The 25,440-nt window shown below is 42.2% G+C and overlaps 2 protein-coding genes across 2 annotated transcripts; one reads left to right on the forward strand and one right to left on the reverse strand.

Moving 5' to 3' along the window:
* Window positions 1-18,648: 18,648 nt before the first annotated feature.
* On the reverse strand, window positions 18,649-20,480 carry LOC103442403 (small ribosomal subunit protein eS19x). The gene is made up of 4 exons (XM_008381186.4): window positions 20,238-20,480; window positions 19,373-19,463; window positions 19,083-19,266; window positions 18,649-18,963 (listed from the first exon to the last, which is right to left on the reverse strand). The coding sequence occupies exons 1-4, from the start codon at window positions 20,319-20,321 to the stop codon at window positions 18,891-18,893; spliced, it is 432 nt and encodes a 143-aa protein (XP_008379408.2). The 5' UTR covers window positions 20,322-20,480; the 3' UTR covers window positions 18,649-18,890.
* Window positions 20,401-24,550, forward strand: LOC114822796 (probable mitochondrial-processing peptidase subunit beta, mitochondrial). Its single transcript, XM_029097962.2, has 9 exons — window positions 20,401-21,376; window positions 21,782-21,946; window positions 22,102-22,239; window positions 22,337-22,488; window positions 22,603-22,711; window positions 23,233-23,331; window positions 23,528-23,593; window positions 23,899-24,006; window positions 24,127-24,550. Exons 1-9 carry the CDS (start codon window positions 20,702-20,704, stop codon window positions 24,211-24,213), a joined length of 1,599 nt encoding a protein of 532 aa, XP_028953795.2. The 5' UTR covers window positions 20,401-20,701; the 3' UTR covers window positions 24,214-24,550.
* The last annotated feature ends 890 nt before the right edge of the window (window positions 24,551-25,440 follow it).

Consider the following 25,440-nt stretch of genomic DNA (forward strand, 5'->3'; position numbering starts at 1 on the left):
CTGACTTCTAGAGTAAGTATGTCGGAATGTTTCCGAGTCCCCAGTACCTTCATATTCTTATGGGACTTGTTGCCCCTTATCTAGATTGGCGGCTGGCCTGGGTCGTGGAAGAGGACCGAGTCTTTCAGAAACCTTTGGGTCATTGATCTTCGAGCTTATGTGGATGGGATTCTCTCAACGTTGCTTTAGGAAGTCTCGACAATCGCGATAGACAGCTTTTGATCCTTCCACATCCTCTGTGATGAGGTGTTTTCCTCTACTTCTCCTGCTTCAGGTTGAAGCAGCTGGGTTGAGAGAAGTCTCATGTTGATTATCACATTGATGTGTAGCTCGATCCCTATCAGGGATGTCCGTGTCGGATATCGGCGACCCTCCGTGTTGGGGGGCATTCAGTTGATTGTTGACCTCGACAGGGGCGACGAGCTTGTGTGTTTGAGCCTGCCTAGCCTCGTGAAGCATCTCGAAAAGTTTTTCATATTGTTCCTGGAGGACTTCATTCTTCGTCGCTATCTTGTTGTTCTGAACCTCTAGCTCATCGACTTTAGCTTGAAGAGTAACTCTATTTCCTTCCTGCTTTCGTTGCTTCATACTAGGTCCAGCAGGGGTGTCATTCTGTGTGCTGTGGCTTCTTTCGCTCCCCATATCGGCGAGAGATGCTTGGCCAAAAGAGAGTGTACGAGCGGTGGAAACCAGCTTGACAAAGTTGAAGAGAGTGGGAATAAGTGTCGTTTCCCACAGACGGCGCAAAATGTTGATGCACAAAATCAGCGAAGACTTTGGTACAACAGAAAGTGTCAGGTTTTGTGACCTTCGCTTGGTTGCTTCGGTCACTAGTGAGGATAAGTACGTAAATGAATAGAGACAGAGAAGCAAACACAGGATGTACGTGGTTCACCCAGATTGGCTACGTCCACGGAGTAGAGGAGTTCTCATTAATTGTGAAGGGTTTACACAAATACATAGGTTCAAGCTCTGGTCTAGTGAGTTCTAGTGAATAGTTTAGTACAAAATGACAATAGAGATTGTTGTGGGAGAATGATCCTTATTTATAGAAGAGAGTTTCTAGTTTTGTTCTAATATTGACACGTGTCGTGTTGTGATTGGCTTCTGATGTTGACACGTGTCGTGCTGTGATTGGCTTCTAATGTCGACACGTGTCGCATTGTGATTGGCCTTCTAGTTGAAGGGAAACTCTTCTGGGTCCTTGACGGTATAACGTTGACCGGTGCTCAGTAGTTTCGGGATTAGTCAAGTATGGTACAAACAGTGCTCCCCTAAGTTCCCGAGTGAGGGAGGCTCCTCGGTTGGGGACTTGCAAGATCCAAGCCGCTGAGTAATCACGAAACTTCTAAGTACTGAGGTGTGGTATCGTCTTCACTTGCTTTATCTTTCTCATAGGTAGATGCGACATCTTCTCTAGAAGTACGCTTTCTCCATTCAGGGGTGGTGTCCTTAACCGGTAGAGATGCACAAGGTAATGTATCAATCTCACTTGAAGCTTACTTGTAGTTTCGGGCTTGGTCAAGTGCGATACAAACCCTATAGTAGAAGTCCCCCAAGTCGCCGTGCTAGGAGATCTGTCGAAGGAGGCAACCGACAAGGTAAGCAGTCAGGCTTCCAAGCAAGCAACCCAGGATCAGAGGTTCGACTTCGGCTTCCGGTTGATTGTTCTCCTTCTCTTTGTCTCTCATTCAGCTGCCAGGATAAGGAGAAGCAAATGGATAAGAGATGATATGAGATACTTTTGCTTTTGAAGAAGTAACTTTCCACAGGCTTATTCTTGAACTGTGCTGGAGGGTTTTCTGGTTCCCTCCAGCGTATAAGGCCGACTCAAGAATTTGAGGGTCAAAACAAGTCCATCAAATCTAGAGTACGTTCGACCTCGATGATATGGGATACTTTTGCTGTTGACGGAATAATGAATGTGGTATGGAAAGGTGTCATGCTGTAGTGATCTGTTTCAGCTCACCGTTGAACCTTCTGCTTCAATCTTTTGCATGGCAGAAGTGGTGTGCAACCTTTGCATTTAAATGGTCCTTCAGAACATTCCTTCATAGTGACTCATCCACGCTTGGCAGCTTCAGTGTAAAGAGCCAATATCTGATCAACTGTCATGAGGTATTTGCCGGTGGAATTCGTGACCTTGACAACAGTTGAGGATGAGTACTCGAGAGCAATGCTAAGTAAGCAACCAGGCAAAGGTTCTAGGCAGTCAGTTCCAGATTGGAGGTTTGATTTCAGGTTCCGACTGACTGCTCTCTTTCTCCTTGTCCTACAGGTGTGGACAAGGACAAAGACAAAGACAGGGAGAAAGCATGATATGGGATACTCTTGCTTTCGACCCTGATGATATGAGATACTCTTGTTCTTGGTGTGGCTTATTTGCTGAGGTATTATCGGGGGGAAATAAAGCTGAGTATTTCGAGAGGTTATGTTGAGGGTGCCTTCTCGAATGCGAGAAAGGGTTGAGCATTTTTGCAGGTTTGCCTGTCCGTTGAGGAGGGAGGTCGATGTATATAGGGATTTCCCAATAACAAGTAGTAATGCTATTCCTTTACCCTTCTTGGTCACAGCAATGTAGTGGGAGCTGCCAGCTTCACGTGTTTTAACTTTGTCAGAGCACTTTGAAAAAGTGGTATGTGGTATCTGGAAAGCTGATGTTACGTGTGAAGATTACAGACAAGCTTTATCTAAGGAAATCTGGCTCTCGAAGTTCTGAGAGTTGTGCCTCTTCGGTTTTCGAACAAGCAATCCTGTCGAGGATCTGACTCTCGAGATTCCGAAAGCGGTGCTACTTCGATTTTTGATAAAGTAATTATGTTGGGAGTCTTTTCTCGAATGTGAGTAAAGGTTGGACGTTCTTGCCAACCTGTCTTGCCGCAAAACACGGAGGTCGACACACATAGGGACTTTCCAGTTGTCAAGCAGTGGTGCTGTTCCTTTACCCTTATGGGTAATAGTAGGGTAGCTGGAACTTCGAAATTCTCGTGCCTAAACTTTGTCAGAGATCTTTGACAAAGTTATATGTGGTACCCGAGGAGTTGATGGTGCATGTGGAGAGCGGTGATTGAACAGTAAGATTCACGTGCTTTCTACTTCACCAGAAATCTTCGACAAATTGCCCGTAATTTCCGTAAAGCTGAGTGTGCATGTGACAGGTGCTGACGAGGCTGAAAAAGCAGGTGCTTCTTCGATTTCTGAGATCGGCCCTCGTGGTCTCTGAGCAGCCCAGCTTTTGAGAAAGCAAACGCCTCTTCGATTTCTGAAGCTCCGTTAAGTGCAGATTTTTATAGAGGCTGGCATTAAGTTCCACAACACACTTGAACCTTTACCAATAGAAGCTCCCTTCTTGCACTTCTAAGATCTTGATTTGTCTGACCTCTTCCCTCTTCAACACATTTGAAAATGTCTGGACCCTCCGACCGTCGTTTTGACTTGAACCTTGGAGAAGAGACAGCCACGCCTTCTCCAGACAACATATGGCGCCCATCCTTCATATCCCCTACTGGTCCTCTTACCGTTGGGGATTCTGTGATGAAGAATGATATGACCGCTGCAGTGGTGGCCAGGAACCTTCTCACTCCCAAAGATAACAGACTACTTTCCAAACGGTCTGATGAGTTGGCTGTTAAGGACTCTCTGGCTCTTAGTGTTCAGTGTGCAGGTTCTGTGTCTAATATGGCCCAACGCCTATTTGCTAGAACCCGCCAAGTTGAATCATTGGTTGCTGAAGTGATGAGTCTCAAACGGGAGATTAGAGGGCTCAAGCATGAGAATAAACAGTTGCACCGGCTCGCCCATGACTATGCTACAAACATGAAGAGGAAGCTTGACCAGATGAAGGAATCTGATGGTAAGGTTTTACTTGATCATCAGCGGTTTATGGGTTTGTTCCAAAGGCATTTATTGCCTTCGTCTTCTGGGGTTGTACCTGGTAACGAAGCTTCAAATGATGAACCTTCAATGCCTCCTTCTGGGGTTTTGTCAAGTACTAAGGCTCCGGATAACCACCCTCCGGTGCTTTCTCTTTCTGGGGCTCTACCGACTGTTGACACTTCCCCTAAGCAATTTTTATGAAGGCTCCCTCTTGTTTGTTTATTTTGACTCATGTACATGTACATATTTGTAGCTTATCGGAAGTATTAATAAATAAGCTTTGCTTCATTTTAACATATTGTGTTAAATACACCAAAGCCTTCTTCAGAAAGTTCTTTGAATTTTTTCTTTTGTTGAAACTTGTATTGTTGGAGCTTTGTAAGTGAAGCATGTAGTTTGAGGTAGTGTTCCCTTAATTTCCTGAGTGAGGAAAACTTCTCGGTTGGAGACTTGAAAAATCCAAGTCACTGAGTGGTTGTGAGACTTCCGAGTATCAAGGTGCAGTAGCATATGGTGGGAGTCCCCCAAGTCTTCAGGCGAGGAGAGTTGCCGAATGAGGTGTCTTGCTTGTTACTAATTTGTCAAAGTAACGAAGCCTTGTTTTGATGTCACACCTTCATATATGGCTTATCCAAAAATATTTCAAGCTAGGTTTAGCTTTGCGAGGGCCCAAAATTATTTGTGTAGCCCAAAAATGGCAAGCCCAAAGGGAGTCAGAGTAGAGGGAGCGGTAGCTCTTCAATATAACACCATCCTCTGTAGCTCAAATCGAAAAATTGTCTTCATGAAAATTGTTCCTTAATGTGGGAACTACAACATACCCAAATTTGAGATCCATCGGAGTAGTACAACTCCAGACATTCAGGTATGATGTGGAACTGTTCATGATTTTTCTATTAACCCGTCAGACTTGTTGTGAGCTTTGAAACTCCAGTTTCTCTTGTTCAGATCAACATACTTTCTTCATCGAAGTTGTTCCTCATCATCTCTTCCATAACATATCAAAAATTCAGAACAAACTAACGGTTGAATATTTCCAGATCTTCGAAACACCGCAGCAGCTTTGAAGCTTGCAGAAATCTGACCGTCATGTTTGGAGCTTCAACACTCTAACTTCCGTCGCTCAAATAGAAAACTTTCCTTCGTGAAAGTTGTTCATCTGCTCAAGAACTATAAGATGTCCAAAATTCAGCTCCACTGGAATTAGCTTCGCACTATCTTGATGAAGAGTGTGTGAAGCTTTTATGTGTTTTGGTGTTGAAATTTGGTATTGTAGGTGAAGCATTGGGGTTGAAGCTTGATATGTGAAGCTTTATGGGTGAAGTGTTGGTGTTGAAGCCTTATAGGTGAAGCTTTGGTGTTGACACCATAAATTGATTATGTTTCGCACTATCTTGATGAACATAGTGCGAAGCTTTTGAGATTGATATTTGTCCTCCATTGATGAAGCTTTTGTTGGCACCATAAATTGATTATGCTTCGCACTATCTTGATGAACATAGTGCGAAGCTTTGGAGATTGATACTTGTCCTCCATTGATGAAGCTTTCGTTGGTACCATAAATTGATTGTGCTTCGCACTATCTTGATGAACATAGTGCGAAGCTTTGGAGATTGATACTTGTCCTCCATTGATGAAGCTTTTGTTGGCACCATAAATTAATTGTGCTTCGCACTATCTTGATGAACATAGTGCGAAGCTTTGGAGATTGATACTTGTCCTCCATTGATGAAGCTTTTGTTGGCACCATAAATTGATTGTGCTTCGCACTATCTTGATGAACATAGTGCGAAGCTTTTGAGATTTGTAGTTGTGTTCCATTGATGAAGTTTTGTTGAATTTCCCAATTTTCAATTCCCTTTTTTTTTTTTTTTTTTTTTGGGGAAAACTAGAAATTTGAAAATGTGGGAGAGACAACGTATACAAATTTTGCTTCCATACTGTTAAGCGAGAGATTGTGATGCAAGCCACCTCTTGTAGTAGTCGAAGGTTTGGATGAACCATATAAATTGAATTTGCTTCGAACAGTCTTGATCAAGAGTGTTTGAAGCTTTCTATGAGTTGTAGTGTTTGCATTGTTACAGAGGAGAAATGTCTGAAGCAGATGCAAGAAGGCTGAAGAGCTTGATCTTCATATACCATGCATTAAAGCCATTGTTGGCTTGCAATAAGACTTTGTTGGTGACTATAGCTCTTGTTAGGCATAAGTGCTCCCCTAGTTGAGTTGTAAGGCTTGATGGTTTTTGATTATTTGTGAATGCTAGGAGTTCACATGTACAAGTTGTACCACTCGTCTTCTGGTTAATGGAATGAATGGTAGGTTGCTTTCATCACTTGGTTGGTGGTACGAATGTGAATTCCTTAATCACCTTTCATCACATTTCATCACCTGGTTGGTGACATGAAGGAGAGTACGCGTTGTACATTTCATCACCTGGTTGGTGGCATGAAGGAAAGTACGCGTTGTACATTTCATCACCTGGTTGGTGGCATGAAGATGAGTTCCTTCTTCACCTGATTGGTGATAAGGGTGGCAAGTTTCCAAATAATATTAGAGTACGGGTTGTACATTTCATCACCTAGTTGGTGGTACGAAGGTGAGTTCCTTCATCACCTAGTTGGTGAGAATAAGGGCAAGGTGTCGAGGCACATTGTGGCAAATGTCGAATGACACAAAGTGTGTTGAACCCTTTCGAAGCACAGTTGGCTTATGTATGGATGTGTTGGAATGTATGATGTTTATGCATGAATGTGTTGGAATGTATGATGTTTATGTATGAATGTATTGGAATGATGATGTTTATGTATGAATGTATTGGAATGATGATGTTTATGTATGAATGTGTTGGAATGTATGATGTTTATGTATGAATGTGTTGGAATGTATGATGTAGATCCTTTGTATAGTCTTGTTGACACATACTTAGATTTTGTTTTGTATTGGAAACATTTGCGTTGAAGCTTCAACACTTGAGTGTTTCATTGCTCAGAATGGAAAAGAGTTTATGGCCGAGTTGGCTAAATCACCTCTTTATTGAATTCATACCAAATGGTCTTTATTACATCGGATGCCGAACGGCTGTAGCTTAACACTTGTACAATGTGAGTCTATTTGTAATAGTACTTCAAGTGGTCAGTATTCCATGGATGGCCAAGGGTCTTGCCGTCGAAGTTTCTGAGCTTGTAGGAGCCAGGGCGGCTGATGCCGACGACCTCGAACGGTCCGTCCCAATTAGGACTGAGTGTTCCTTCACTCGGGACTCTATCACAGAGTAATCTTTTCTTCAATACCCAGTCTCCCACTTTGAAAGAGCGAGGTTTGACCCTTAAGTCGTAGTAGTTGGAGATGCGCTGCTTGTAGGCGACATTCCTCAGGTGAGCCTGATTTCTGTGTTCCTCGACTAGATCCAGGTTGAGGGTGAGTTGCTTGTCGTTCTCACTCTGTATGTAGTTATGGATTCGGTATGTTGCTTGCTCAAGCTCAACTGGGACAACTGCTTCTGTACCAAAAGCAAGTGAGAATGGAGTTTCTCCTGTGGAAGTCCGATATGAAGTGCGGTATGACCAAAGGACTTGGGGTACAAATTCTGGCCAACAACCTTTAGCTTTGTCCAAGCTAGTTTTCAGAGTGCGCTTGATTATTTTGTTAACGGCCTCGACTTGTCCGTTAGACTGGGGATGGGCTGGAGAGGCAAAACATAAGTTGATGTTGAACTTAGAGCAGAACATCTTTAACTTCTTGTTGTCGAACTGCCGCCCATTGTCCGTGACTATCGCATTGGGAATGCCGAATCTGCAGAGGATGTTCTTCCATACGAAGTCTTCTATTTTTCCCTCAGTAATGGTTGCCAAGGGTTCTACTTCAGCCCACTTTGTGAAGTAGTCAACTGCAACGATTGCATAGCGGACCTTGCCTTTCCCTGCAGGCATTGGGCCGATCAAATCAAGTTCCCATTGGGCCAAGGGCCAAGGGCTGATCATAGGAGTGAGCGGCTCGGGAGGGGAGTGAGGGATAGTTGCGTAGCGTTGACACTTATCATATGAGCGAGATATTCTGATGGCATCTTGGTGGAGTGTTGGCCAATAGTATCCTTGGCGAAAAGTCTTGTATGCTAGGGATCGAGACCCAGCGTGATCTCCGCAAACTCCTTCATGTATTTCCCGAAGGACAATTTCCGCCTCCGCAGGTGTAAGACATCTTAGGTATGGCAGGGTGAAACCGCGCTTGTAGAGTTGGTCATTAATGATCAGGTAGCGGGCAGACTTGTATCGAATCTGCTTAGCTTGGACTTTGTCAATTGGGAGGGTGCCATGAGCAAGGAATTTATAAATTGGGGTGATCCAACTATCTTCTTGTTGTAAATTGCACACCTCTGCGACCATGGTGCTTGGTTCTGCCAACAATTCGACATGAATTTTTCTCCCAATCTTGTCTTCCACTGCCGAGGCGAGGCGAGCCAAAGCGTCTGCATGACTGTTTACCGCTCGAGGAACTTGGGTAATCTGGTAGTGGAAGTGCTTGAGCAAAAGTCGCGTTTGTGCAAGATATGCTGCCATGGAGTTATCCTTAGCATCAAAGTTGTTTGTGACTTGGTTGACCACTAATTGGGAGTCACTGAAGATATCAATTCGTTTAACCCCAAGGTGTTTGGCCAAACGTAAGCCTGCTAGAAGGGCTTCGTATTCGGCCTCGTTGTTCGATGCCTTGAATTTGAAACGAATAGCGTATTCCATTGCCACTTTATCGGGGGTAGTGAGGACTAATCCTGCTCCGCAACCCTGTTGGTTGTATGAGCCATCAACATACAGACTCCATGTTGGGGTCGTTGATTCTACCTTCTGAGCTTCCGATGGTAATGAAGCTACTGTTTCAGGTGTAGAAGCAATGTCAACAGGATATGTGAAGTCGGCGATGAAATCTGCTACTGCTTGACCTTTTTCGGCTGGTTTTGGTTGGTAGGAGATGTCAAACTCACCCAATGCTATCGCCCATTTGATCATTCGTCCAGACGTGTCAGGACTCTGGAGTATCTATCGAAGAGGGTGATTGGTAAGCACGATGATGGCGTGTGCTTGGAAATAAGGGCGAAGTTTCCGAGCAGACATGACCAATGCTAGAGCTAATTTCTCAATGTTAGAGTATCGTGTCTCCGCATCTTGTAGGGCCTTGCTAGCGTAGTAGACGGGCCTTTCGACCCCACTATCATTTCGAATAAGAACAGAACTAACTGCTGAAGCCGAAACCGATAGATAGATAATGAGAGTGTCACCAACTTCTGGTTTGGAGAGCAGAGGGGCTTTACTCATGTACTCTTTGAGGTTCCTGAATGCCTTGGCACATTCCTCCGTCCATGTAATGTACTTCTTATTTCCCTTGAGTGCTTTGAAGAAATGAGCACATCTGTCTGTGGTCTTAGAGATGAATCTGGTTAAGGCTGCCACCTTGCCAGTAAGGCTTTGGATGTCTTTTGAAGTTACTAGCTCTTTCATGTCGAGGATTGCTTTGATCTTTTCGAGGTTAGCTTTAATGCCTCGTTGGCTAATCATGAAGCCTAAGAATTTGCCCGAGCCCACGCCGAAGGCACATTTGTTGGGGTTCAACCTCATTCGATACCTCTTTAGAATGGTGAAAGTTTCAGATAGGTTGGTGATGTGTTGGTCAGCATGTTTGCTCTTGACTAACATATCATCAACGTAAACTTCCATGCTCTTCCCAATCTGTTCGACGAACATTGAATTGACCAGTCTCTGATAAGTTGCTCCTGCATTCTTTAGACCGAAGGGCATAACTTTGTAGCAATATAATCCCCTATCAGTAGTGAAGGCTATATGTTCTTGGTCTGAGGGGTTCATGAGGATTTGGTTGTATCCTGAATAAGCGTCCATGAAGCTCAAGAGCTCACACCCTGCCGTAGAGTCTATAAGTCTATCAATGAGAGGAAGGGGGAAACTATCCTTCGGGCATCCTTTGTTTAGGTCGGTGTAGTCGACACATATTCTCCACAAGACCTTTTGAAGCAGGAGACTTTCCTTGGTCGGATTTTTCTTAACAAGGACAACATTTGCTACCCACGTTGGGTAATTGACTTCACGGACGAAGCCTATGTCCTTGAGTTTTTCAACTTCTGCTTTCATCGCCTCGTATCGTTCAACATCATAAGATCTTCACTTCTGTTTTACTGGTTTGGTCTTGGGATCAATACTCAAATGGTGACAGATGATATCGGGAGAGATGCCCGGCATATCTTTATATGACCAAGCGAAGACCTCGGCGTTCTCTTGCAAAAATGAGATCAGTGACAACCGAAGAGGTGGTGACAAAGTAGTGCCAATCTTCACCATGCGGTCTGGATGGTCTTTGGAGATAGAGACATTCTCTAACTCTTCAGCGGGTTGTGCTTGCTGGGTGAAGGAGTCATCTCGAGGGTCGTCGGGTTGACTGTTGCCATCCTGAAGACCTGAGTTGGATTCATCTGGACTGGTCTTTACGACTTGGTTATGTATAAAGAGAGTCTCCTTGGGGACAGGCAGGTGTTGTTGTTTGACTGAAGTGTTGTAACATGATCGAGCACTAAGTTGATCTCCCCTGATGTACCCATTGCCGAAAGGGGTTGGAAACTTCATCAACAACATATGTGTGGATACCATGGCCTTGAGATCATTGATGCCTGTGCGCCCAAAGATGACATTGTATGCCGTCGGGCAGTTGACCACTAGGAAGTTAGTGGTAATAGTAGCTGTGTAGGGGCCTGTACCAATGGTGAAGGGTAAGTGTATACTCCCTAAAGGTTGCACGATATCGCCAGAGAAGCTTATCAGAGGAGAAATCGAGCGATCGAGCAAGTGTTCAGCTACATTAAGTGCCTTGAAAGCTTCAGCAAACATGATATTGACTGAAGCACCTGTGTCTATCAGGATTCGTTTCACATCAAAATTTGCTATGTGAGCCTCCACGATCAGCGGGTCGTTGTGAGGGTAGATGATACCTCTTTCTTCTTCAGGGTAGAAACATATTGGATCCCAGTTAGGCTTTTGATACTTGCCTCCTCTGATGTCTTCCACATGAAACACTTGATGGCCAGGTCTCAAAGTTCGTTCACTGCTTTTCATGGCCCTATTGGAAGATTCAGACATAGGTGTGCCGCCGCTTATGGAATATATCACATTCACCTGGCGCTGGTTACGGTTATCCCTTGGAGGGTGAAGGAGGAACTGATCAATTTTTCCTTCACGTGCCAAAGCTTCAATATGGTCACGGAGGATAATGCACTTCTCACTATCATGGCCATTATACTCGTGGTAGCAGCAAAACATGCCCGTGTTCTTCGTGGACTTGTAATCTGGCTGTCTTGGCTTTGGCTTTGGTATCAGGTGAGCTATACTGGGGTAGATGGCAGCACATGTAGCATTCAAAGAGGTGTATGTCTCATACCTCGGGGTAGGGCCTGTCTTGACACGTGATTGGCCCACTGCGTTGACTGCTTGGGGGCGGGCATTATTGTGACGATATCCTGAGTTATCGCTATAGTGCCCCTTATTCTTTTTATTAAAATGAGATTGGTGAGGATGGAAGTCTTTCCTTTTGCCCTGAGATTGATATGTCAGCTGACTTGGCGAAGCATTAAATGAGGCAGGGGGGTGTGCTGCTACCATTTGGAAGGTTGAGGTCTTTTCATTTGGTTGGATCTGGCCTCCACTCCCTACTTGCTGATAAGGGGTGACTGTAGGGGGTTTTCCTTGATATGTCCTTGCCTCGGCGGAGGCATGGTTGTAAGCTTGTGTCATCACCTCAGAGTAAGTCTTCCAAGTGTTGGCATTGATCATGTACTTGAAGAAACAGTCACATAAGCCTGCCGTGAAAGCCTTGAGGGCGGTCTTGTCATCTGCCTCAGCGCAGCGAGAATACTCATGACTGAAACGGCCAGCTTACTTTCGTAATGACTCGTCCGGCTTCTGGTGAATAGTGTACAAGTCATCTGCGGAATGCAAGCGATCGGTCTGGAAGATGTGTTGAAAGACAAACAGCTTCCTCAACTCTTCAAATGAGTCTACTGTCTCAGGTGGAAGACGGCAATACCAGTTTAAAGCTCCGCCAGAGAGGGTGGAGGGGAAGAGAAGGCACCGTTCTTCGTCGGTGTGTCCCCGGTATACCATGGTGGACTCAAAGAGGTTAAGGTGTTCAATCGGGTCTTCCCTTCCAGTATAGAGCTGTAAATCAAGCTTCTGCTTTGTCTTCGCTTGGAGGGGAGTGTTGAGGATCCTTCTTGTGAGAGGGCCAGGCCTGGGTTGGTTCCAGTCAGGTATCTCGGCTTGACGTTCAGCCTTCAGCTTGTTTACTTCCTCAAGGAGCTGCAGGACAAGGGGGTCCTGAGCGGAGTCGTGCACCACCGAAGTTTTCTTCTTTAAGCCCCCATCGCCTCTTGGAAGTAGGAAAGTTTGATCAAGATAGCGTGATCTTTCTTTGGACTCGCCACACTGACTTCTAGAGTGAGTATGTCGGAATGTTTCCGAGTCCCCAGTACCTTCATATTCTTCTGGGACTTGTTGCCCCTTCTCTAGATTGGCGGCTGGCCTGGGTCGTGGAAGAGGACCGAGTCTTTCAGAAACCCTTGGGTCATTGATCTTCGAGCTTATGTGGATGGGATTCTCTCGACGTTGTTTTAGGAAGTCTCGACAATCGCGATAGACAGCTTTTGATCCTTCCACACCCTCTGTGAGGAGGTGTTTTCCTCTACTTCTCCTGTTTCGGGTTGAAGCAGCTGGGTTGAGAGAAGTCTCATGTTGATTATCACATTGATGTGTAGCTTGATCCTTATCAGGGATGTCCGTGTCGGATATCGGCGACCCTCCGAGTTGGGGGGGCATTCAGTTGATTGTTGACCTCGACAGGGGCGACGAGCTTGTGTGTTTGAGCCTGCCTAGCCTCGTGAAGCATCTCGAAAAGTTTTTCATATTGTTCCTGGAGGACTTCATTCTTCATCGCTATCTTGTTGTTCTGAACCTCTAGCTCATCGACTTTAGCTTGAAGAGTAACTCTATTTCCTTCCTGCTTTCGTTGCTTCATACTAGGTCCAGCAGGGGTGTCATTCTGTTTGCTGTGGCTTCTTTCGCTCCCCATGTCGGAGAGAGATGTTTGGCCAAAAGAAAGTGTACGAATGGTGGAAACCAGCTTGACAGAGCTGTAGAGAGTAGGAATAAGTGCGCTTCCCACAGACGGCGCCAAATGTTGATGCACAAAATCAGCGAGGACTTTGGTACAACAGAAAGTGTCAGGTTTTGTGACCTTCGCTTGGTTGCTTCGGTCACTAGTGAGGATAACTACGTAAATGAATAGAGACAGAGAAGCAAACACAGGATGTACGTGGTTCACCCAGATTGGCTACGTCCACGGAGTAGAGGAGTTCTCATTAATTGTGAAGGGTTTACACAAATACATAGGTTCAAGCTCTGGTTTAGTGAGTTCTAGTGAATAGTTTAGTACAAAATGACATTAGAGATTATTGTGGGAGAATGATCCCTATTTATAGAAGAGAGTTTCTAGTTTTGTTCTAATATTGACACGTGTCGTGTTGTGATTGGCTTCTGATGTTGACACGTGTCGAGCTGTGATTGGTTTCTGATGTCGACACGTGTCGCATTGTGATTTGCCTCCTGGTTGAAGGGAAGCTCTTCTGGATCCTTGACGGTATAACGTTGACCGGTGCTCAGTAGTTTCGGGATTGGTCAAGTATGGTACAAACAATGCTCCTTAGGGATTGGCAAAAATTGTAAATAATTTGTATTAGTATGTTACTTAGGGCCCATTTGTTTGACCTTCTTAAGTTTCACTAGACTAGACTGGCTTGCTAGTCTAGTGTTCGGTGCAAGCGGGACAAAGTTTAATGGGACTAAGTCAGACTCGTGCCAACTAAGTTCTGCATTGCATGGTCTTAGCGAGGCCCCTCAAAACATTTGGGATTGCTAATCCCGTCTCCGAACTTGCATTGTGTGCAACAATATCATCTACAAGCATGCCTCTCTGCAACTCCATTTGCCTCCATGCCCAGATCTTAAATCCAGATTTGAAACCTAACCCACCCATGCCCATATCCGAACAAAAAAGCAAAACGAAAACAACAATCCCAATAAAAATTCCTCCCTCTTCCCAGAAAATTCCGAGGCGTGAGAAACATAGGCAGCAAAGTTCATGGCGATGGGTACCAAGAGGACGAAGCCTCTGCACAATTTCAGCTTGTCGTGGGATGTGAAGTGGGTGAAGTTGATTGTCAGCGACGAGTGGGATGAGCTTGCCATGGGATTTGAAGTGGGTGTAGTTGATTGTGAGAGAAAGTGAAGAGTGAGAGAGATATTGACAAAAGAAAAGGGAATCCAGAAGTTTGAGAAATGTGGTTGGTTTGTGAGTCGATTCTCTTCTTCCAATGGTAGAAGATAGATTTTTATGGAATGACTTAATACTATTTGTTTTTTAAAAGTAAAAGTAAATTAAAAATGACAAAAAATTAATTTGGGTCCTGAAAATATTTTAATCCATAGTGTAGTCTGACACTATACCAAACACTTCATTATTCTTATACTGTCTAGTCCAAACTAAGCTAGTCCAGCTTAATCCTTGGAGCTAGTCCAGTCCGAGATAGTTCGATACAACAAACGCACCCTCATATTCTTATGTTGCAGTTTATTTGACTTTTGGGTTTTTATTAGATGTTTAATTATAAGTGAGTTTATGATTAAAAATCATAATTTTTCAGGATCAATACCTTTTTTTTAGGGAATTTTAACAAAACACATCCAGTACTATTTACTTTTAACAAAAAACCATATTTATACATTTTTCTAGTACTATTCACTATACCTTAAAGATGATTTTTCATTAAAATATTTTTTTTTTGAATTTTTCGTTAATTTTCTTCTTTTTTTTTTATCGGAAAGTTGAAGATAAAAGTCGTAGGTTTTTTAAAGTTTGAAAGAATAGGCTGGGGGTGTTCAGATCTTAAGAAGACAAAAGTGAAATGACAAAAAGCCATGTCTTTCGCACAAACGAAGTGACAACGCTCATTTCTTGCGCACACACGAAGTGACAAGTTGTCACTGACAACGCTCATCGTTGTTGTCTTTATAGCACAATTTCGAGTTACAAGCATGAATCAGGAACAGGAACGTCTTTACATAGCAGGGATAGAAGGTATGGTCTTTGTATAGCTATTCATCCTCAAGTGGAATCATGATTTTTCAAGGTCAGAGAAAGGTAGATTGGAATATGTATACCTTAGAAGTCTGGTCATGGATTCAACAGTTCTTCCCAGATTAAGCTGTTCAAACGGACCAGCAATTGCACTACATCATTCTAAGCTTCCGAAATGTAGGCGAAGTTCGCTGACTTCATCAAAATTGACCATTCTTGTTCCGCAAGACACGAAAAATTGATTTGATTGGAAATCAGACGAGTTTCCTATATTCTTAGAGATTCATACAACCTATCGATTGGCGTGTGCAAAAAGCAATCACACCCTTAAGAGGAAGAAATCTCTAAGTATCTACTTGGATTTTTCCAATTTAATACGGATTCCATATCCTGAAAGGTCTCTCCCAACTAATATAAGTACCTTCATTTGAGGAAAATCTCCAGTAATGCAAGATAACGCAATTCAGTCATATTGTATATTCTCTAGTCCACTACTTAAGTCTAATATTGTTTACCAACTTGACCATCAGAGAGCCCTTGGTCGACACCCCACCGGTACCCTAGGTTAACCACAATTTTTTACTTTCTTATTGGTAACCAAACTTGTGTAGCTCATTTGTCAGCGGGCTGCCGGAATTTGGTCCCCAACATTCCATATTTGCGATGAATTTAGTTTATGTCGATTACATAAATCTCATTGGGACTCCCGAAAAACTTGAGAAAACTGCTTTGCAGGTCAAACAAATAGACGTTAGTTGTGATATCATGTCCCCAAAATTAGTATTTTATTTTTAGACGTATTACAGAGATTTAATTGAAACTAGTTCGTTAAATTCTTCGGTTTTGAGAAAAACGAAGTGAATGGTATTTTAGTCAATTCCAATTTTATTCTACCTTTTCGGTCAATTCTTGAGTTGTTTAAGTAAAGCTTAATTCCACGAGTGCGTATGCGCAAACAAATCTCAATTCCGAGTCAGAACGAAGAAGGTATAGTTGTTTGAAGTTGGGGGACATTTTGGTAATTTGACCAAGATGCTATAATTGGAGGGAAACCTCCAGAGAGTCCGGAATGTTTCTAAAAAAGGGAAGGGCATCTGATTCTGACCCGTTCTGGAGCGAATTAAACCCGTTAACCCGCAAACTTGACCCGCTCATATCTCTTTCATCTGTCCTCTGTTTTAGGTGATCTTGGTGTCCATGGAAAGCTCTTGACAAGCCCTACATTTTTGTAGTGTTAGATTTCCCATTTTCTTTTTCATTTTTCCCGTTCGAAGTAGCAAAGTCTCGTGGGTTGTCTGGCGATTTTGTCATTTTTTCGGTGATTCCGGCAACCATTTTCTTTGAGTGAGGTATGAAACTTCATCTACTTTTCATAATCTTCAAGTTGGTATGCTTGATTTGTGTTTTCGTAGTTGTTTTAGATTTGGGTGTTTAGAACCCTAGAAATCATGTTTTCTCCGGTGAATTTGGACGTCCAATTAGGTTTTGTCTTCGGCCTAGTTGTGAAAAGTGTTTCCCTTGTTGAACTCTAGCTACCCCATAAATTTGATCCCTTTTAGTTAAGGTTGAAAATTCGGGTTTACAAACCCTCCACCATGGCTACCATCGTGTGTGGCGGCGCGTGGAACCGTCCACAAGTATTGTCTAAATACCAAATACCTTATAGTGACCCTGTGAACCTATGTCTAGCTCGGTTTCTCGAAATTCAATTGTTTGGTGTCGTAATTAAATTGGACCGCCACTCGTTTGTATGATTGGTGGATATCCAACAGTTGGATCGTTTGTCAATCTGTAATATGTTGTTGTTGTCGAAGCCTGGTTAATACGCAATGGGCGATCCTTATTACTTTGGTATGGCCATATGAACTTAGATGTGATTATGTTTGGTTAATCCGTGATGGATGATCACTACCTATAATATTCGTATGAGTGACTCTGCTTGGTTAATCCGTTATGGGGGGTCGGGGACCATATCATGGTCGGCTGCTTAATGTAGGCTTCGACCGAACTGTCTCTCTATAGCCCTAGACTATTGTTTATTACATATATGAAAGATGAGATTGAAGGCATGTGTGGCTTAATCTAGAAAGTGGTGATTGAATCAAATAGTTTACATGATGGTGTTGCCTAAAAGAGAAGGGTTTCGGTTATGATGTGACTTATTCCTACTCGTAACGAAGAGATGCAATGATGAAAAAGATACCAATCTCATTCCTACACGTGATTGTATTATTGAGGTTGTGTTATTCCTACACAACTTTGGGTTATGTGATGACTAATAATTATCTTAATAGATATGTGGTAGGATACATAATTGAATAACCATTTGTATACGTATTAATGAGGCGTATGGTGGTTAAATTATGAAATATGTGGCAATTGGACCCTTATGATTACTCGGAATGATGAAAGGTGAGTTGTGAGTCACAATCTGAAGAGAGTGACAGAATAATATTGACGATATACAAAAGAAATGTCCTGTGAGGAAGTAGCACTACTTTGACATTTAATCATTTGATGTTATTAATATTCACATATGTTATATTATTGTCACTTACACAAGCTTCGCAGCTTATCCGGGTTTTGCTTTGTCCGGTACACCATTACTATAGCGGAAGGTTATTTTGCAGAGTAATGAGTAGCAGTTAGAGAAGAAGATTGCAGGTGGTGTAGCTGTTGTGGGCAGTGCACTTGAGAGTAGGTATTGCCATCCCTTGTAAGTTATTCCATTGATACTCTGATGTATATTATATGTATGAGTCTCAGTGACTATGTATTTTATATCGTACCACTACAGTCCGTGGTCGCGCATCGATTCAAGGCGTATCTCGAGATCGGGGCGTGACATTAGTTTTCTACTTCTTCAAACCATGCTAAAATTCTTGCCCTTCAAGAAGCGATATAACTAAGAGCTGTTGTTAAGCATATTCAAAACACTACAGACGTTCTTTAGATTTTGACATCCCTACAATGACCTATAAATACACTGCTTATATCGACCAGATCATGAAATGCTACCATCATAGGAGACCAAACCAGAATATTGGGCCCAAAATTTTCTTCTCACATTAGCAGCAAGAGCATCATAAGATTAAAGTCAAGCAAATTCGATCTCAATACAACCTTGCTGATTTTCACGAAGTATACTTTCAAGAAGCTTGTCCAAGTAATTGGTATGCATAAATTGTCGGATTTGCAATGCTTGTGATTCTTATATGTCCAACTCAGGGGGAGTTCTAGAAATATACTCACTTGGCTCCTTTAAATTATAAGTATTTTCCCATCGAGTATTTGCTACTTGATGAAATTTTGACTTAGCACTCATTCTAAGTTAGTTATACCCTTGTGTGCTTTCTACTTACGTTTAGAAAGCGTTTGATTCAATTTAAACATCTTCTCAGATTTCTCCTTAAACTTGAATTTTATCCTTACTTTGAGTTTTACTAAAGCCATGTTTTGTGGGTTTTGACTACTTGTAAGTTATAACACGTGATTTATGTAAAATAGGCCCAATCATTATTATCGATTGAACTGCGATTGAAACACAAGATTGAAAATAAAAACACAGGCAAAAAAAAGGTAACATCCCGTGGACAAAACATTATAAAATATCATAACACAATTCAGATGATGTTTCAGAAGACATAAAGATCGTCAAAACACGGCTGAAGTTCCGGGTGGAAGAAAAAGGATTGTCAAACCAACTAAAATTAACAAAACAAGAAGCATGTTTCCCTCATAACATATTGCAACCTCGCATTCAACTAAATCGAATTGGAACCTAAAATTATAGAATATGCTAGTGCCCGCGCGGTTCTAAGAAATCCGTATCTCATGGGGTTACCACAATCCGGCCTGCAACTTGGTCAAGATCGCGTTGACCGTTAGATGTGATTCTCCTTCCCCTGTCACAAGTTCAAAAGCAAAAATGCTCGGTCAGAGACAAGGAAACAAAACAAGCCAATGCTGCTGCCCAACAAAACCTTTAACAGTTTATAGATGATAAATCAACGACATCACTCACCCCTTTGGATCAACATCAACGATGTTCAATTTCTGTAACTGTTGGAGAATGTGTCGGGCAATAGCACCACTGCTCTCGCAGAAATGTGGTGGACGACTTCCATTCCTCTGGCTTCCACCATAAATCCTACGGAATGCACCAACACCAAGTCCTCCCCTCAAGTAGATCTTCCTTGCCATGGAGGCTGCACATTATTGAAAGTCACATTGTCAATACCACAAACAACGAACAATTTGGGAAACATAAACAAATAAGTACAACGACATAATCAAAAGCAAAAGAATGCTCACCAGCTCTGACATAGTACCAGTCAGGATCATAAGGAGCCAACTCCTTGAATCTTCCAGTCTTAACGATATCAGTCCATGGAGGAAGCTCAACCTGCTCACAAACATCAAAAGTTCAAAACCAAATGGACTCATAAACACGGTATGGAAACCACATAATGAATAAGAAAAACACAGAAAATTACACCCTCGAATTAAGTTCAAAATCCTAAATGAACTTAAATAGAGCAAAATTCTACAATTGTACACAATATTAACAGAGCAGCATGCTAAACATAACTTCATCAAAATCATTCAGAACAGCACAATCTACTACGAGATCTTATTAATTCCGGGCTTATAACACGACAACCACCATCAAATAATTTTCAAGTAAACAAAATATACGAAAAAGTGAGAAAAAAAAACCACGACAACCATAAGCAAGGCAAGATTCAATCAAATGTGTACAATCCAATAAGGCAAATTAGACACTTCATAACAAGTTGTAATTGCATTCGCCACGGCATATTAACTAAACATGAATCAGCTACAATTTCAACAAAATGATGTAAATTTCCAAGCTTTCTTACATGTTTCTAGAAAAATGGTTAATTGCAAGCAACAGAAGCAAAAGGGCATCGTTTTCTGAGTGTTTTCTATAATTTTCCTCCATTTTCTCGGAATCCAAACAAGGTGTTTAATAGACAAAACACAAGTCAACTACAATTTCAACAAACTAGTGTAAAGGTCCAAACTTTTTTAAATTTTTATAAAATAAAAAATATAATAACGAACATCAAAGGCAAAAGGGGATCACTTACGAAGAAATTTTTATCGATTTTCCATCATTTTCTCGGAATCCAAACAGGGGGTTTAATAGGAATACCTTTCCAGATCGCTTCAGATGGGCGGCATAAGCCTTGACAAATTCGTGAGGGGAAACATCCTTCACAGTTTTCGCAGTCGCCATTGCTGGAAATCAGAGAGAAGCAAATTAGAGCGCCTCTGAGCTGATAAGATACAAGACCGAGGAGGCTGACGAAGAAGACGGCTCTCACTCTCCCTCTAGGGTTTCTCGTTCTGCTTTCGCAATATATTTATAGCTCTTTCTTTCAGTCGATTTGGGCCCATTTTTTAGACCCGACTGCCCAGTTTGACCCGAAATAATGGGCCTCGGATAAGGGCCCAATTTGTTCTGTTTCAGCCCAAAGCAAGGATAGAAACGACGTCGTAAAAGGTGTTTCGTCCCTTACTTGAACAGCTGAGCCTCTGCAATCGCAGTTCGCACTTCTTTGCCGTATTTCGTTTCCCCCAAACCGAAACCCTAGAAGGCCTCTCACTGAGACAGCCATGGCGATGAAGCACCTTCTTACTACCCTAGCTCGCCGCCGGCCCCACAGACCGCCGGCTTCTCTCACCGCAGCCGTCCGATCCCAATCGACCTCGCCCGCCGTCGCTACGTCACCTTCATCCCCATCCCTCCCCTCCCCTCCTCCACCAACCGCCATGATCTACGATCGATTGGCCGAGGGCGTCAAATCGAAGATCAAAAGGCTCGAGAACCCGGACCCGAGGTTCCTTAAGTACGGGTCACCCCACCCGAGTCTCACGGACCACCGCCACATCCTCACCGCACCCGAGACACGTGTCACCACACTCCCCAACGGCCTTCGGGTGGCCACCGAGTCGAACCTCGCGTCTAAGACCGCCACTGTCGGTGTCTGGATCGACGCCGGGTCAAGGTTCGAGGACGACGAGACCAACGGCACTGCGCATTTCCTGGAGCACATGATCTTCAAGGGGACGGAGCAGAGGACGGCCCGTGATCTGGAGGAGGAGGTCGAGAACATGGGAGGTCACTTGAATGCGTACACATCGAGGGAGCAGACCACGTACTATGCCAAGGTGCTCGATTCCGATGTGCCGAAGGCACTTTCGATTTTGGCTGATATCTTGCAGAACTCCAAGTTCGATGAGGACAGGATTTTGCGCGAGCGCGATGTGATTTTGAGGGAAATGGAGGAGGTAATCTCGTAAAAATGAAAACTTTTAGAAAATTGAGATATTGGGGTTGTTTGGATTTTCGGGGATTAGTGACTTTCAATGTTGCCTGTTGTGGATGTGAAAATTTTAAATGTTCAATAGCATTCAAAGTAACTTGATTTATATGAAATTTGTGAACTTTAATGAAAAAATGTTCCTGGATATATGCATTGATTAGATACACTCTTCTAGACTTGAACTGGACATTTCACAGTAGCTTGTGAACAATTACGTATTTACTCTTATTCTATGACTTGTATGAAAAACTTTGATAGGGATCCCGAAAACTATTAAAGTTGAGGTTGCTTGTAATGGAAATGTACACTATCCAAGATTGGTTCATAATGCTTTTGAATAAATGTTCATATCATCGCCTTGGTACTGCAGGTCGAGAAACAACCCGAAGAAGTCATTTTTGACCATCTGCATGCAACTGCATTCCAGTACTCTCCTCTAGCCAGAACTATTCTTGGACCTGCTGACAACATTAAGACCATCTCCAAAGAGCATCTTCAGAACTATATCAAAACACATTACACTGCTCCCAGAATGGTAATTTAATATTTATGAATTTTTGTTCGTACTATATAGGAAAGCATGGAAGTGGCGTTGTCATTGTCCTTTGGTATTACTTTACACGACACATTGATATTCAGGAGTTTGTTTCCAGAAGTTGACTGTCCTGTGCTTAACTTGTTCTATTTTAGGTTATTGCTGCTTCAGGAGCTATCAAGCATGAAGATCTTGTTGGGTCAGTTAAGGGTTTGTTCACTAAACTCTCAGGAGATCCTACCACCGCGGGTCAGTTGGTTGCGAAAGAACCTTCATTTTTTACTGGTTCTGAGGTAATGCATGTATCCTCTTATTTAACTTCTTTCTTGTACTTAATGTTTTTGCTTTCTCTTATAATTTATACATTTCTATTGATGTTGTGAAAATCAGGTCAGAATTGTGGATGATGACTTGCCTTTGGCACATTTTGCGGTTGCGTTCAGTGGTGCATCTTGGACTGATCCCGACTCTATTCCTCTAATGGTCATGCAAGCGATGCTGGGTTCATGGAATAAAAATGCTGGTGGTGGAAAGCACATGGGGTGAGCAATTTACATGGTCTTCAATTTCTGTGGGTTGAATACTTGATATCAACTCTGAGTTTATATATTTGGAGATCATGCAATGTTTAACTTTGGCTGCTTCCTTGTAAACAGTTCAGAGCTGGCACAGAGGGTTGCCATTAATGACATAGCAGAAAGCTATATGTCTTTCAACACCAACTATAAGGATACTGGCTTATTTGGTGTTTTTGCTACTGCTCCGGTGAGGGTGCCTTCTGTGATATGAATCTTAGTTGTTTTCACTGGTTATTTAAATTTTTTACTTCTTGTTCTGGTCCATAGTACCATTCTATTGCGAACTTGTGAAGGGATAAACAAATACAAACTAATCATGTCCTTGGTTGAGATTTGTATCAATTAGTTTGAGTTTAGATAGCTTTCCAGGGTTAGGACTTGGGCTTAATTCTTCTGTTGAACACCAAGGAGGAGTTGCACTTTGGAAGTAGTTATTATATTTTAATTTGTAAGTTTGGGGAACTACCGAGGAAGATTAGTCTTATTTTTTGTTCGAGTGAAATTAGCTGGAGCCAAAGGATGAAACTACTGGACAATCACCTAACCAATTCTTTCTCCTCCTCTTGCTCTTTATCTCTATCTTTCTTTCCCTCTCCCTCTCCCTCCCCCTTTATTGTGATAAACAGTTGTATATGTTTATTTATACATTACCAACTACTCATACTAATTTACTTCTACAACTTATGTTGTGTTTTGGTCTAATTGCAGGCGGATTGCTTAGATGATTTGGCCTATGCAATCATGTATGAGGTCACCAAGTTAGTTTATCGAGTTTCAGAAGCTGATGTTATTCGTGCTCGTAATCAGGTAGCGCTTGATTTCTAACTCTGCTTCACTTCTAGATTCATGCTTTCTAAAGCGAGTATGCATGTTTTTATTGGTGGTGCACTGGTGCCCAATATAAAAATGGTAAAACAGTTATGTTCTCCTTTGGTCATTGCATGTTTCTGAACATATCATTATATATAAGTTGACCCACTTATCATTGTTTCTTTTCTGGCAGTTGAAATCTTCGCTGCTTCTGCATTTGGATGGGACAAGTGCTGTAGCTGAAGATATTGGGCGCCAGGTACTTTTTTCTGCCCATATAGAAACACTGTTGAGAGCAATCAGCTTCGAACAATTGGAGTTGCTAATTTGATCTACTCACCTAGACCTGGGATGATTCCCCAAGCTTATTTGTAGTCTTTATTACATTAATGGGAATTAGTATATGTTTGCTGGTTGAGTTTAATTGCGGTAATTGAAAATCAGTACTTAGTGTTGATTGTTGTTGCCCAGTTCTAGTGACAATGTAGGAGTAGACTACAAGAACTAGTGTCTGTACTGGAAGCTGATTCTGTCCCTGTTGTTTTTTGACACTGCTTTTTGCAGTTACTTACATATGGTCGGAGAATCCCCTTGCCCGAGCTGTTTGCTAGAATCGATTCTGTTGATGCAAGCACCATCAAACGTGTTGCCAACCGATTCATCTATGACAGGGTATGAGTACAATCTGTTACCTCACTTGTCCTAATTTATAATACATAAAGAGTATTCTCTCAACCTCGTAGATCATGTAACCAAACCCTCATACTTGTGTTTGTTTCTTGCTGTTGGCAGGATATCGCAATTGCAGCCATGGGTCCGGTTACAAAATTGCCTGACTACAACTGGTTCAGACGCCGCACCTACTGGAACAGATACTAAGCTCCTAGTTTCTCTTTGCCTTGATTATTTCGTAATTGTCTTTCACGATCGGTCTGGTCTTGGAATATTTATCGCTTTTATGCAATTTAGTAACCGGCCTCGGAGAGAGAGGTATTGAAGGCTGGCATATTTCTTCCCTCACACCCACCCACAAATATGTTGTAGGTTCTCTCACTGTTTTGTAACACTTGCATTTTCTTCAATAAGCATCGACAACGACGATGACGACGACTGCGAATGTGAATGTGATTTGCTAGACAGATTTTGCAACTGCGTTTTGGTACTGAGCTCGCTCGGCAATTTGTGAATAAACTTGCCAATATATTTGGTTTACCTACATTCATTATTTCACCAATTTCGGTGTGCAAATTAAATAGGCGAATTGGTAGCTCAACCGTCACCCCGAATTCATGCCTGCTACCATTTGAAATGTTTTGAGGTCGAAATTCTTCCCTCAAATGGGGAGCTTTTGTTTGCATACTTCCACGCGCGGACAAGAATATCGTACGAGGCCTGCGATGGAGTTCAAAAGAGCTCCTCCTGCCTTTGTCAAAGCCGTCGTAATTGACTATCAAAGGGCTGTGCCTTTAAAAGGGTAAACTGTCGTCTGACTCTTTGAACTAGTTGAAGTTAATTTTCTGGATTATTTTCTTCCACTGCGCTGTTTAGTACTACAAAAACTTTATCTTCAAGAGTGAATCACGTGTTAAGTCACATGCTAATATTTGACGGCAAAGTAAATGAAATTTTATCGATTGGCAGGGGATAGCTAGCTAATTTCAAATAGTTCAAGGGGTTATTATACCAAAAATAATAGTTTAGAGGGTCAAATAACTATTTATTTCGAATTAAAAATGTTATGTATATAGTCATGCATCTGATTCTATCCGTTTATAAACTACTATTCTAATCTATAGGGAAAGAAAGATTTGAACTCGAGTTTAATGGGTTAGACTTAACAAACTTGTCTAATCACATATGTCTTATAAAGCTTTGTTTGGTACAAAGGATTAGATTGGATTGGAATAGATAGCTCTCTAAATTAAAGACAAATTGAAGGTAGGAGGAGAAATATTTTTTGTATTGAGGAGATTATACGTTAAAAAAGGCCAAAATTACAAATTTACATTTTACTCAATGCAAATTCCACAAGCTCCCATTTTGATACTTTATCATTTTTAATTTTATTAGACTTACAATTCCAAACTCATTAATTGAAATGAAATG

This window comes from Malus domestica, chromosome 17 (assembly GCF_042453785.1).
Source record: "Malus domestica chromosome 17, GDT2T_hap1".
In the NCBI taxonomy this organism is placed as follows: domain Eukaryota; kingdom Viridiplantae; phylum Streptophyta; class Magnoliopsida; order Rosales; family Rosaceae; genus Malus; species Malus domestica.

Bases quoted from the DNA above. Each gene is read 5' to 3' on its own strand.
- LOC103442403 (XM_008381186.4), bottom strand. From the start codon at position 20,321: ATGGCGACTGCGAAAACTGTGAAGGATGTTTCCCCTCACGAATTTGTC. The intron at 19,267-19,372 runs GTGAGCATTCTT...AATAATGTGCAG, and splicing joins CTGGTACTATGTCAGAGCTG to CCTCCATGGCAAGGAAGATC. The intron at 18,964-19,082 runs GTGAGTGATGTC...AACTTGTGACAG, and splicing joins GTTGATGTTGATCCAAAGGG to GGGAAGGAGAATCACATCTA.
- LOC114822796 (XM_029097962.2), top strand. From the start codon at position 20,702: ATGGCGATGAAGCACCTTCTTACTACCCTAGCTCGCCGCCGGCCCCAC. The intron at 22,240-22,336 runs GTAATGCATGTA...TGTGAAAATCAG, and splicing joins CATTTTTTACTGGTTCTGAG to GTCAGAATTGTGGATGATGA. The intron at 23,594-23,898 runs GTACTTTTTTCT...TGCTTTTTGCAG, and splicing joins CTGAAGATATTGGGCGCCAG to TTACTTACATATGGTCGGAG.